Here is a 12,868-nt window from a genome sequence, read left to right on the forward strand (position 1 = left end):
AGTTTGAAATGTTTGTACTTAATTATAATGTTAGTTGTTTTTTATGATTCAGAGCTGATTTAGCCAGATAAATGCAAAGGGTTGTGTCAGGAACCCAGGAAGAAAGTCTTTATGCAGATCGGGATAATTCCACAACAGAGTGGCCGAAGCTCGGATTGAGGTTAATGATCCGGTGTGGTGACCTCCTTAAACAAAGCAGCTTAATGAACAATACGAAGCTACTGAGTACAAATCAGTGCAGCTCTGTTTTATTTAAACTTCTCCTTTAAATGCTTTAATGTTATCAAAAGTTTACATCATTGTCTCTGTTGTGCAGGTAATGTGATTGATTTGATTGTTTCTAGGCAAAAAGTTATCAAAAGTGGGGATTGAGCCTATTTAGATAAGATTACTTTTGGAGTTGATCCAGGAAGTTGTGGAAAGGTTCTTTACTATTCTGAAATAGGGGAAAAGTGGACATTTCACACCATATTTTGACAAATATATCAAAATGAAATTCAGAGAAGTTGGCTTGAACCAAAAGCAAGCCCCAAGGAAACAGTGTCTTCCCCAAGAAACAGACCAGAAGTGATCACACTTTTATAAATAAGAGGGTTGCATTCATTTGAATACTATTTTTATAAATGAAGAAGGCGCAACGTGATACAAATGTTGGACGTACATATAAAAGATGTTGACTCTAATCTGAAAAATTGAACTCCAACCATGCAGCCCTGTAAGAAGGATCCTCAATGAAGCCCATGTTTTTAAAGAGCTTGTAGGACAGCACATTGTCCTCTTCTATGTAGCAGAACACCGGGTAACCCTCAGCATGGAGTTTCTTGGCCAAAGTGCTGATCACGATTTTGGCATAGCCTTTCCCTCTGTGCTCTGGCAGCGTATACAACATTCCCAGAGCACAGTAATCATACACAAGTATCCAGGACACGGGCTGACCCTGGCTGTCTGTGATGCAGCATGATGGGAAGTTACTGATTAGGTTTTCAATGGTCCTGTAACCCTTCTCGTCTCCTCCGAACTTCCAGGTTTTATTCACCAAGTCAACGTGGGAAAGGTTTAGAGACGAAATCCTCGACTCAAGCTCACTGTAGAACGAAAAACCAAAGTTGTTGAGAAGCAATATAATTTACATTGCTCTGAAGCATATTTACAGTCATAGTGAAAAAATGTACAGTCTCCTTAAAGTCTAATATTTTATATATAACTACATAATAAACATCATTTGGTCTTGATTAGAGCTTAAAATAAGGTAAATACAACCACAGATCAACAAAACATAAGATAATACACTGTGCCGTTGTTTATTGAACAAATACCGAGCCAAAATGCAGAAGCAGTATGTGAAAAACTAACTATACTATTACTATTGAACCTGATCTCGCTGCAAAACATGTAATAAACATGCCGGTCCACCGTGTCCATTTGTCGCTTTGCCTCACCAAGCCATGAAATGTACATGCATGTAGAAGTTACAGTAAGTTGCAGTAATCTGCAGTAAGTGTTTAAAAAGACCGTACTAACACATTTACATCATGTAAATACATACTAGCCGACTACCTTAATAGTTTCTGACGATTAATGACCCTGCAATGTACTTAATACATTTCAAATTTTGGAAGGGCTAAGTGTGAAATGACCACAGTGGACTGGCGTGTTTTTGCCTTCATACTGTGTTTTACTATTTCCACTGAATGAGGAAGGTAAGCAGCAGTCAGATGTTGATAATCAAAGTATCAGAAGAAAGTGTGTAAACCTCTATAAAGGCAGAAGCTTGAGCAGTTTGCTGGTAAGGTGCCAAGTAGGAATAATATTAAAGAGGCAATTATTAAAACCCATTAGTCTGGGAAGCCAAAGGACTGGGGCACCTTGCAGTCTTTGAGTAGACCACTGTATATTCCTCTGTATATTAAAGCATTGTAGTGTTACATGTGGCGACATCTGGCTGACAGCTAAAGACTGGCCTAAAATGGGTCATCCAACATGATAATGATCCCAAGCACAGCAATAAATCTACCACAGAATGACTGAAAAGAACAGATGGAACAAAGTCCAGACCTCAACCTGACTGAAATGCTGTGGCAGAACCTTATTACACAGCTTCTGTTTTATGGCTTAGTTTCTGTTAGGTCATGACAGTGTAATATGTTGTGTGACCTAATTTTAAGACTCGCTAAAGACAGCCATTAAAAAAAATGCCGATATGTATAACCTTACAACTGACACGGGATGGTCTTTTTTAACGTGTTTTTAAAATCATAACTTATACACAGATATAACTTAAAGTGCATCTTAATTATCAAATTATACCTGTCAACCACTGGCATGTGGAGATGGTTGGTGTCTGGCAAATACAGAAGATGCACCAAAGTATAGACTTTGTGGTTCACTCTTCTGTCAGAAGACACTTGTTTAAGCATTGGTGCATGGGAAACATCAAGCCCTGTCGAATGGAAAGTATTCACATGAATTTCTTTCTCTTCTTTTTCCTCGCAAGAGGTTATCCAAGCAGTTTTGTATTTAATTCAGGAAAAATGTCCACATAAATATTAAACTTTTTATTAGAATATTGTACAAAGTGTGTTGTGTCTATAAAACTGTGTAAATAGTAACAGCTGTCAAATGTAGTGACGTAAAAGCCACCGTATTTATTTCGTGCTTATTTTCTGCAGTGATCTGAGCTCACCTCCTATCATGAAATAAGTGATCCAATCAACTGCATTCTCGTCTGTCAGCATTTTCCTCAAACTGTTCATCCGTGCTGTAGTATGCCATCTTTTTCATGAAATTCAGGGCACGCTTGTTCTGTGAAATAAACAAAAGCTGTCACAATCACGTGACAAGCGAAAGATTTCCGTCTTGAAAAGCTATCCACAGTTTTCTGACGGGATTTAAACACACCTCGGGGTTCGGTCTGCAGATGATAACTTTAAAATCAGGCCACGCATCGACCACAACTTCCAGTGTAGTCGGTTTGTTCCTGTTGATTCCGTACAGGAAACCGTACACCTGAAAGCACGAAACACCTTTAAGCGCTGCTGAGGCTGTAAAGCACAAAGACACGCGGTTTATGTCGCAGATACCTTATAACTCTTCGGTAAGTGTTTGAGCAGAACTCCTTCAGCGACCTGCAGCTCGTCTCTGTTCAGGACCTTCATGTTTGGATACCGGAGTTTTCTTACTAATGCACTTTAAACAACCCGCTGTTTTAAAACATCCCAATCCACCAAAATGGAGAAACCTTTATAAATTATTAACAGTTTAGGCAAAGTCCGTAGGGTTACGATATGACCGCATTGCTCCGGTTGTGAACTTGTGAAATAAACGTAGCAGGCCACTTCCTGTCATAAAAAATAACTTCGTTAATTCACCGCCAGAACTTTAAAACAATATATGTTTGTTTGATCTGTTAGCGTGTTCATGGAGTGTTCAGGAAAAATATGAAATCTAAAATATATTTTTCCAGCTCAACAACTTAAAAGTGGGACAAAGACTGTGCTTGCGTGGGACAATGTGACGTAGATGAGTGCTGACAGGTGGTGTGAATTTTGTGTTTGGAGTTTAGCACTCGAAATACAAACGCACATCTCAGCTCTCCCTCTGTAGTTGAATAAGCCTAAAGTGAGTTTTCTTTTCTTCACTGAGTTCAACCACTTACAAGCAGTCTTTATTTGTTGTAGTTCCATCATATTCTGCACAGCTTATCTTATTGGTCACTTTTAATGGTTTAATTTTGACCTGCACTTGACCTGTGATCTGAACCCTCAGATTAAAGAGACTTTCAACAGGCTTCTGCATTGACTTTAACTGAGATTAATCAAAATGTAAGATAGTGTCTCAGAATGCAGGGCAGGTGGGAAAAGGGTTAAACATGCAGTGTAGTCCTACATAAAGTGGGAACCCTGATCACCCAAAGTCCAATATGTTTTATAGTGTTAGACAAAAACTCCCCTCTTTTCCAAAGTGATTAAAAGTGTAACTGCTCTATCCACCAACTCCTTATAGATGTTGAAAAGAATGTGAATGGCATTTTCTGTTGTCAGTCATGTCTGTCCCAGATTTGTTCACATTCTCCTTCCTCTTAGTCAGTGGGTAGGTATCCAGAGAACTCATCACCATCAACAACAACAAAGAAGCTCTATTGAGCTGAAACGTCATCCTTGTGTGCATTTACCACACGGACACATTAAAGTTTGTGTGCAAGTTTGACTTTATTTCAAAACTGAATTATCTGGGAAAAAAAGCAGCTAACGATCAATTTGACTACACAAAAGTTTATTTGCTTTGTTTACTGATGAGGAAAAGTTGCTTCTTTAAAAATCAGGGAGACCTAGTTTGTAACACTGGATAGTGGATTTTGGAAATTTAAAACAAGTTTAATTAGTTAAGCAGTGCAGTAGTAAAGGCAGCAAATACTAATATGAATATATTTATTCCACCTACAGGAAAGTGCATTGCAGTCTAAGAGAATATTATTCTGACACAAAGGTAAGATTTCCCAAGCGTTCTCGTTCTAGCGTCCCACGTAGATCTCAGTGTTGGCATTCATTCTTCACTAACTCAATGGAATTAAGCCATGGGCGGCTCCACACTTCGAATGTGCACTGGTAGGGCTGAAAGGAAAAACAGACAATACATTTAACATTAGGATCTTTCAGGTGGTGTTGTCAAGTCATGTCAAGTACGCAAAAAAAAAAATTGATTTATTATGAAATAAAAAACAAAACATAGAAACATCAGAAATCAATTTGTTTCAGATGATCACTTTTCAACAGGACACTGGCAGTCAGCTGCAAAGAGATGTGCATCGAGCAAATCACTTACAGTGTGAATGCAGCTTTAATTACAAGGCTGCTGCATGATGTTTAAGAACAGATCAAATATCTTGCTTCTTTTGAGAAGAATGTCATCAGTACCTTAGCCTTTGCCTGATCTGTGTGGATTGCACACACTTCCTCTACACCATCCTTTCTGCAGGGGGTCTTTGCCATCTTCACAGTTATGACGTACTTGATGCCAGCGACCACCTGTAATGGGAAAGAAATTAAATACAAGATTTGGAGCAAATTAACTCCTCCTCCTCCTCTTCCTCTTCAAACCACCCGTGAGCAAAGAAGCTCACCAATGACTAGAAAAAACACAAACATCAACACACTGCTACGCTAGCCTTGTCTCAGGGTTCAAGAGGAGAGCCAAATAAACTTAAAAAAAATTAATAAATACATGACTCGTCAGCATATTAACCAATCTTTAGCAAAGATGTGCTTTTCGTCGGGTTCCTTTTTTTTCTAAACCCACACTGCTCTTCTGTTCGGGCGGGTCAATGGCTGCCTCCACACAGGTACACAGAACATTGCAGACCTACTGCTAAAGCTAGGTTGAGAGGATTAGGGAAGATTATTAAAGAGGCCAGCCATGTTTTGGGGAGTACCAACGCCATTAAGAAGGCATATAGCAAATAAATTGTATGTAACGACCATCGGCCTCTAGGACTTTAGTTTAGTGGTTAAAAGTGAAACCTTTAAAGGGCGCTTCGCAGGCCTTTTCTTAAGGGCTCACATCACTACGATGGTTTACTGGATGGCTTTCCCCTAAAGAACAATTCAGTTATTCACGAATCTGACCGTTACTCACCTGTGACTGAACCTTGATCACTTCTGCCACTTGACTGAGGTACAAATCGTTGCTGCCTCTGTTGTGTTGGACGACGGCGAAGTGGAGAGCGTTTTGCACATTTTCATCGTTGATATCGGCGTCTGTCAAGCCCCCGACCATGGCCCCATACCCAACGGCCAAAGCGGCCGCAAGAACAGTCAAAGCGACCTTCCACATTTTGTATCTTTTGCCTAACAAACACACAGGAGACGAAGTGAAACACTCTCCACCGTGCCCTCCCAGTTATATAAACATCGACGTCACCGCGCGCGAGGAGTGGCATATCTCGCAGCGAATCGGCAATCCCCGCAGCAGAGATCGGGTCTGATCCAGGCTGTTGTTGCGAACTCGCTCGCACTCTTTGCGTCTGCACGACTAGCACCCAGCTGCCCGCGGTTATCTGCAGAAATCAAACTACTCATATCGAAAACAAGGTATGTTTAATCTCGCTCGGATTTAATTTCCACACGCGACTTTTGAAGCGCTTTGCTGCGTGACAAAAAGGGGAACAAAAAAAAAAAGCATTCTTGACCTATGTCCCATTGTCCAGGTCTAAAGTCACCTGTGGACGCCCACTCCTGACCGCCTGGAACAGCACGATGCAGAGACTGCAGGTTTTGAAGTATGGCGGCACTTAACTTTACAATTATACGGAGAAATAAATAGATTGTTCTTTAAGTTTCCCCTAATATTTCCCCACACTTTGCAGGGACACTTTCTTTGGCTTGAGTGCTGCTCAGCAGCAGCAGCTACTGATCGGCTCAGCCGTGGCAGCAGGTGGAATAATGGCCTACATAGTTTACAAAAGAAAAAAACCAAGAACCATTCCTTTAGGGGACGGATGGTGGGGAGTGGGGGAGAAGACACTATCAGAAGATCAGAAAATCTACCCTTTTCAAGTGGAGACCTCAGACAAAGAGATCGAGGTAGGTTTGAGCTGGTAATCCAACTTCTGAATGAACAATATTTGGGCACAGTTATGCAAAGCAATCTTCTTGATCAACAGGATCTCTATGAGCGCATCGACAGGACACGCTACGCAGATCCTTTAGAAGATGGCAAGTTCCACTATGGCTTCAATTCCACTTATCTGAAGAAAGTTGTTTCCTATTGGAGACACGAGTTTGACTGGAAAAAGCAGGTGGCAGTGCTCAACAAGTATCCACACTTCAAAACCAAAATAGAAGGTACATAACAGCTCAGCAGTGAGTATACTGGATGTACGTCAACCCACACAGATATTTGCGCAATAATCAATCAGCAGTTATTATTAAAGTTGTTGTTTTGCTTTTCATGTGTCAGGACTGGACGTGCACTTTATCCATGTGCGTCCACCGCACCGCGAGAATCAGAAGGTTCTGCCTATCATGATCGTTCACGGCTGGCCCGGCTCCTTCTACGAGTTCTACAAGATTCTGCCGCTTCTCACGCAAAGCCGCGACGGTGTTGTGTTTGAGGTCATATGCCCGTCTATCCCTGGCTACGGTTTCTCAGAAGCCTCTCATAAACAAGGTAGAATACGTCTACTAATTCTAAATAAATCTGGCGGAAGATATTCACAAATGTGTCTCCACTGCCGCTCCAGGGTTCAACAGCCTCGCCGCCGCCCGGATTTTCCTGAAGCTGATGGAGCGTTTGGGCTTCTCTCAGTTCTATCTGCAGGGAGGGGACTGGGGCTCGCTCATCACCACCAACATGGCACAGATGAAGCCTCAGTGAGTGCAACAAAAACAGAAAACATGCCACAGGTTACTCGCTGGAACAGAAAGTCCCTTGCTCGCTTTGTGTTAATGGAAACATTGTGACAGTTCTTACTGGAACTGTGAAGCATTGTTTGCACTGTGCGGACAGATTTACAAAAAAACAAATGGCTGTGCAAATTCCTGAAGAGTGAAGCTGATTTAATGTGAAAACTGGCACTAACTAACTCGCTGTGACCTTGGTAACGTTTTTTTTCCTCTCGTCTTCCCCCCCCCCCCCCCCCCCCCCCCCCCCACCATTTCTGTTTTGCAGGTGCGTGAAGGGTCTCCACCTAAACATGTGTATGTCAAATAGGGGTTTCAAAGTCCTGTTGTCCTTGTTGATTGGCCCGTATCTGCCCTTCCTGGTTGGTTTGAGTCGGGAAGATGTTCGCCGGTTGTTCCCTTTCTTTGAGAAGAACGTCTTTGAGATGCTGAGAGAATCGGGCTACTTTCACATTCAGGCCACTAAACCAGATACTGCAGGTGTGAACATGACACAGTTTAGTAAGCTCAGTGTTTCTGATAGTCACAGTGACTGGATTAAAAGGTCAAACAGAAGCTAATGTAAGAGAAGCGACCTTAAATTTAGTGATTTAAGCTCTTGATACCGCTTTGTCGTTGCAGGCTGTGGGGTGAATGACTCTCCTGTAGGCTTGGCAGCCTGGATTTTGGAGAAGTTCTCCTCCTGGGCCGATCTGAAGAACAGAGATCTGGAGGACGGTGGGCTGGAGAGGTACAGTTTCTAAATTCTAGGACTGTGGAGATATTTAAATTAACAATTTGATCAATAATTGATTTTATGCAAATATTTTAGTTTTTAAAAAATATTGGTAGGTGTCCCTTTTCCCGACACTAGTCAACAGGGCAAGGATCGACCTAGATCGGTGCAGCTCTAACAATTACGGATTATTGTTTTTCATTCAGCAAGATTTGTGATAGCTGCTGGTTTGTGACTGATAAGAAATTGTGTCATCTGTGCAGAAAATTCAGCCTGGATGACCTCTTGACAAATGTCATGATCTACTGGACCACAGGCTCCATCACCTCGTCCATGCGCTTCTACAAAGAGAATTTGGGGAGTAATCTTAACAACAGAGTGGATTTTAAGTACGTCACCGTGTACTCTCCACACTACACATGAGTGTTTTACCATGTCATGTGATGCCTCTAATTATACATTATATATTTTTTGTTTTAGGACAGAGATTTTTGTGCCCACTGGCTTTGCAGCCTTTCCTAATGAGCTCATGCACTGCCCCAAGTCATGGGCACAAATTAGGTACCGAAACATCCAGTCCTACACTTTCATGCCCAGGGGTGGCCACTTTGCAGCCTTTGAAGAGCCCCAGCTGCTTGCTGACGACCTGTTCAATTTTGTCAAGAAGGTGGAGAAGTCCTGAAGCCCTCAGTGAACTCGCAGACCAGTTATAGCACATCTGTCCTTTATTATTTCAAGCAGGAGACATACAAATCCTTAAGTTGAACATTTTTACACCACGCAGCATCTTATCACTTGATTCGTGACACTCAAATCATTTGCAAGCTTTTGATATATGTAAACATGCACAGATGACACTGGCATAAAGAAGTCTTGGTCATTAAAAATGTATTGCACTAATAGTGTGTGTATTGCTCTGTGTTAAATGAGGACAAACATTCTTTTAAACGATAATTTGTAAAGGAAAAGGGTAGCACACCATACTGTTTATTTCACTATTGTTTGAATGAACATACTCTGAAACAAAAGAATAAGTCGAAATTGATTAAAATATGTACATTTTAATAAAAAACACAAATGTTTAAAGTTCCCTTGGATTGCTGTTAACATTTACTGTAGTACACAAGCACCAGAAAGAAAGTGCTACACTCTAAAGACTTACTGTCCAACTTTTAGGGTCAGTTACTGAAGCCCTTAATAGTCAAGGGTGCCTGAAACCACACATAATCCTCCCAGTCTGACCCCTCCGCCCTTGGTTCCTTGCAGACGTTTGGATCGCTAGACAGAACGATGATTTGTTTCTTTACACGAGTTGGGACTTTAAATTGGAGTTTGGGTCGAAACCAGCCTACACCACAGTCCCTGTGAGCCAGCACCAAGACTGTGGTGGGCATTAAGCGAACAGGTCTGGTGTCAGACAAAAGGTCAGCCACAAACAGTGTGCGGAAGATCTGCCTCAAGCACGATGACACCCGTAGACACAGATTCCCACCGGATGATGCCAGGGACTCCATGTTTATCTCGTACAGCTCTTTGGGGAGGACAAGCGAGCCACCCATTAACAGGAGCACACGGGGCACCCTGCTGAGGGAGAACAGCACCTCCAGATGCTGAAGCACTTCCTCCAGCTCCTGAAGGGTCTGCTGACACTTGCGCCAGTCCATGTCTGCTGAATGCACCGGTCTTCGATTCACTACGTCTTTATCCTGAAAAGCAAAAGAGACACCAAACATGTGTTAATCTCACATCACCAACATTTCGTCAACTGAACAGCTGGAGGCATCTACCATAAACTTTTCCGGTTCACCTGCACCGACGCTTGCTGCTTCCTCTGGGAGTATACCAACTGGTCGTACGTCATGGGCAGCTGCTGTCTTTGATAGAGGATGCACTTGAGGATCTCGCTGACGAAACGACAGCAGCCTTCCTGAGTTACAGTCCCCGGAAAGACCACGTTCACGCAGCCTTCCTCCTGTGCCCTCCTCACCACCTCGGCATCTCTGTCCTCTGCATCACTTTGTATACTGGCAGTCACTTTAATATGTTTAAAACCTCCCTGACAAGAAGCGTTATCCTCCTCTGTGTTATCTGGAAAAAACAACAACAAACAAACAAAAAATCAGCTTAACATTTATCTGAAAAGCCCATCTACTATACTACTAGATTATATATTTGTAGACTTGTAGGATGTGTTGGTCTGCAGCATTTCTGATGTAGCTGATAGAGCTGGGCTAAACAATCCCAATATCCATAGTATCGGATAGTGTGAGAGTCTTGTCAGTTCAGTGTGTAAAACTGAATTATATTAAATATTTTTTTAAACCCTCAAACATGCACCATGAAAAATGCCTGAACGTCTTTGAGTTGACTGTCACGTCTGTTTTATTTATGACCTATAGCACATTTAAATAACAAACTATTTGCTTCGATTTCAAAATACACCAAAAACAGAAAGGTGTGTTTTTGGTGTATTAAATAATTATAGCGGAAAGTTAGAAACAAAAATCAGTGATTTAATGGTCGTTAAATGTGTTCATTTGCATATTGACGATAATTCATCTGATAAATCATGACACACTGCTCTCCCTACAAAAGTTGCCTTTATAGGTTAAAAGTATTTGCAAAACTGACTCTGTATTTACTCGGTACCGAGTCGATACCAAAATGTACAGTGTAGAACAACAGAAGTAGCTCTAGCTGTTTTCTCCCTTGAAATCAAATTTACATCAAGAAAATAACCACAAAGTACTAATATCCTTAGACCAAAACCTTAATATAGTTTAGGAAACGTGATCACAGCAGTGGGTCTACTGTGATCACCCCCTCCCTCGTTGGGGAACACATGCAGACTCACACCGGTTATGTCACCTACTTTGATCGGAGGGTATAGCGGTGTTTTCCTTATCGTCAGTGTCGTTCACGCAGTGCTGTCTAGAAGAGTCGTCTTTTAACTTTACAGCATTTTTACCCTTTAAATGTGTGTTTACGGGACTTGGGGAACGTTGTTTGCTGATTTCCGGGGAAACTCTGCTTGAGTTTGGGTCTTCGGATACAGCTTGGACCTCAGGCGGTGTCTTCGGTGCCTCCGCTATGCTAATATCCTTTTCCGAGGAGAAGGAAAGGCGTCTCTTTATCCCGAGGTCTCTGCTTTTATCAGTGGACACATTTTCCGTGTCCTCGGAGTTTGATATTAGTTTTAATATGCTCGAGTCTTCTGCCATCGTTTTGAATATCCGCGCCGGGTTACGTCTTTTTTTCCCCCGGTGCATCATGGGAAATGCTCGTCAAAGGGAAAAAAAAAGCCACATTCACGTCACATATAAAAAAATAGAAAAACAAACGATGACTTTAAACTACCGACGGCCTTCTTATTGGTTCCTCAAACAAAACACCCTTAAATGTGTTTATTCTTACTGATTATAATTTCAAATAAGGCGTCTATTAAACTCCTTTAACTGTGCTAGCGTGCTTAAGTGGTTAAAGTAACTCAACGTATTTTTCCCTGACCATTTAAATAAACATTTTATTGGCTAAAATAAACTGAACTCCTGAGTCTCATTTGGAGCAATTACAACTGCCTCATTCAAATCATCTTAGGTTCACCTCTAGCCATTTAGAAAGTATTGGGTTTTATCAAATAAATCCTGCGTGTTTTTACATTGAATTTATTTACTGTTTTATTTATTAGATATTTAAACTACTTGAAACTCAGCTAAAGTCTCATTTAAATGCATATATATTGACTGATCCTCATTAAAGAACACCAGACAGTCACGCTATTTGTAAAGGTGAGCAAAAATAAAAGAATTTAGTTGGGGTGCACCCTAGCGGTTAGTTTGTGCAGTACATGGAGAAAACAAGGGCAAACCTCAGGTGTGATAATTAGCAGTGAAAACTTCTACAGATATCCAAACGTTTCTTTTAAAGAAGCACAAAGAAAGGTGGAGGAAGCGGCTGGACATTGTTTTGCCAGATTTCTTTTTAAAATATTAATAATGACTTCAGTGCGAGTAGCAGTCCGAGTCCGTCCATTGAACAAAAGGTAGGGAGAATGACTTCTTTTATTATCCACCAAGCTTTCAAAATGGGCTGTGTGTCACCCCCATACACTTTTCACAGAGAAAAGCAGTTATCCTCGAAGGTGATAATTCATATGAAGGAGAAGACAGCAACCATTCAAAAGGTATAGGTCTATTATCACAAAATGAAACGCACTATACTGCAGTAAATGAAGTTATTACTGAAAGTCAGCGGTACCTGCGTTTATAATTTTAGCCCACAGTTCGAGGGGACGAGCTCAAGGGCGCAGGGAAAACCTTTTCATATGATTTTTCATATGACTCATTTGACAGAAGAAGTCCCACGTTTGCATCCCAGGAGAAGGTATCTGGATTGTTCAATATCTCACCTGTTTAGAGATTTTATATTCCTTGTGAATTTTTAGTGGGGGTTAACGACCACGACTTTAGTGTGAAAGAACTGTTTTCCTCGCTGCGTTTTCCTCATTTTTAAATAATCTTTTCTCTGCTGCCTCAGATCTTCCGAGACTTGGGGTTTGAAGTCCTGAAAGCTGCATTTGAGGGTTACAATGCCTGCGTGATTGCTTATGGGCAAACAGGCTCAGGGAAGTCCTACACTATGATGGGTCCTTCAGTAAGGTCTTCTATTAACTTGGAAAACATTGTAACAAAAGTTTAAATGGAATTTATTGATGATTTGTGTGGAGTTTGTTTTTTCATTAAAATGCATTAATATA

General features: G+C 41.3%; 5 protein-coding genes across 5 annotated transcripts in view; 2 read left to right on the plus strand and 3 right to left on the minus strand.

Annotated features, from left to right (window-relative positions):
• Window positions 1-161: 161 nt before the first annotated feature.
• On the minus strand, window positions 162-3,307 carry LOC102205112 (glycine N-acyltransferase-like protein 3). The gene is given in 6 exon segments (XM_005749328.1): window positions 162-1,085; window positions 2,308-2,440; window positions 2,684-2,745; window positions 2,747-2,802; window positions 2,899-3,006; window positions 3,081-3,307. Coding segments are annotated over 6 exon segments (840 nt in total). The 5' UTR covers window positions 3,156-3,307; the 3' UTR covers window positions 162-679.
• A 944-nt stretch (window positions 3,308-4,251) lies between these two features.
• On the minus strand, window positions 4,252-5,906 carry cst3 (cystatin C (amyloid angiopathy and cerebral hemorrhage)). Its single transcript, XM_005749332.2, has 3 exons — window positions 5,632-5,906; window positions 4,914-5,024; window positions 4,252-4,610 (listed from the first exon to the last, which is right to left on the minus strand). Exons 1-3 carry the CDS (start codon window positions 5,827-5,829, stop codon window positions 4,530-4,532), a joined length of 390 nt encoding a protein of 129 aa, XP_005749389.1. The 5' UTR covers window positions 5,830-5,906; the 3' UTR covers window positions 4,252-4,529.
• A 119-nt stretch (window positions 5,907-6,025) lies between these two features.
• ephx5 (epoxide hydrolase 5) lies at window positions 6,026-9,202 on the plus strand. The gene is made up of 10 exons (XM_005749335.1): window positions 6,026-6,086; window positions 6,203-6,274; window positions 6,362-6,578; window positions 6,659-6,839; window positions 6,955-7,164; window positions 7,238-7,367; window positions 7,666-7,877; window positions 8,019-8,127; window positions 8,376-8,501; window positions 8,593-9,202. The coding sequence occupies exons 2-10, from the start codon at window positions 6,252-6,254 to the stop codon at window positions 8,792-8,794; spliced, it is 1,410 nt and encodes a 469-aa protein (XP_005749392.1). The 5' UTR covers window positions 6,026-6,086; window positions 6,203-6,251; the 3' UTR covers window positions 8,795-9,202.
• On the minus strand, window positions 9,077-11,410 carry mad2l1bp (MAD2L1 binding protein). The gene is made up of 3 exons (XM_005749334.1): window positions 10,985-11,410; window positions 9,920-10,200; window positions 9,077-9,818 (listed from the first exon to the last, which is right to left on the minus strand). Exons 1-3 carry the CDS (start codon window positions 11,382-11,384, stop codon window positions 9,291-9,293), a joined length of 1,209 nt encoding a protein of 402 aa, XP_005749391.1. The 5' UTR covers window positions 11,385-11,410; the 3' UTR covers window positions 9,077-9,290.
• A 558-nt stretch (window positions 11,411-11,968) lies between these two features.
• kif16bb (kinesin family member 16Bb) overlaps window positions 11,969-12,868 on the plus strand; it is a 24,305-nt gene continuing 23,405 nt past the window's right edge. The window contains exons 1-4 of the mRNA XM_013914967.1: window positions 11,969-12,154; window positions 12,232-12,295; window positions 12,388-12,495; window positions 12,649-12,765. Of these exons, the coding sequence (XP_013770421.1) occupies window positions 12,108-12,154; window positions 12,232-12,295; window positions 12,388-12,495; window positions 12,649-12,765 (336 nt within the window). The 5' untranslated portion in view covers window positions 11,969-12,107. The remainder of the gene's footprint in view (window positions 12,155-12,231; window positions 12,296-12,387; window positions 12,496-12,648; window positions 12,766-12,868) is intronic.

The sequence above is a fragment of the Pundamilia nyererei genome, unplaced genomic scaffold (assembly GCF_000239375.1).
Source record: "Pundamilia nyererei isolate P.nyererei 1_Seehausen unplaced genomic scaffold, PunNye1.0 scaffold00241, whole genome shotgun sequence".
Lineage (NCBI taxonomy): Eukaryota > Metazoa > Chordata > Actinopteri > Cichliformes > Cichlidae > Pundamilia > Pundamilia nyererei.

Bases quoted from the DNA above. Each gene is read 5' to 3' on its own strand.
- mad2l1bp (XM_005749334.1), bottom strand. From the start codon at position 11,384: ATGATGCACCGGGGGAAAAAAAGACGTAACCCGGCGCGGATATTCAAA. The intron at 10,201-10,984 runs GTAGGTGACATA...TGTTTTTTCCAG, and splicing joins CGCTATACCCTCCGATCAAA to ATAACACAGAGGAGGATAAC. The intron at 9,819-9,919 runs GTGAACCGGAAA...TTTGCTTTTCAG, and splicing joins AGCAGCAAGCGTCGGTGCAG to GATAAAGACGTAGTGAATCG.
- ephx5 (XM_005749335.1), top strand. From the start codon at position 6,252: ATGCAGAGACTGCAGGTTTTGAA. The intron at 7,878-8,018 runs GTGTGAACATGA...TTGTCGTTGCAG, and splicing joins CACTAAACCAGATACTGCAG to GCTGTGGGGTGAATGACTCT. The intron at 8,502-8,592 runs GTACGTCACCGT...TTTTTGTTTTAG, and splicing joins AACAACAGAGTGGATTTTAA to GACAGAGATTTTTGTGCCCA.
- cst3 (XM_005749332.2), bottom strand. From the start codon at position 5,829: ATGTGGAAGGTCGCTTTGACTGTTCTTGCGGCCGCTTTGGCCGTTGGG. The intron at 5,025-5,631 runs GTGAGTAACGGT...TTCCCATTACAG, and splicing joins TGATCAAGGTTCAGTCACAG to GTGGTCGCTGGCATCAAGTA. The intron at 4,611-4,913 runs GTACTGATGACA...TTTTCCTTTCAG, and splicing joins CAGATCAGGCAAAGGCTAAG to CCCTACCAGTGCACATTCGA.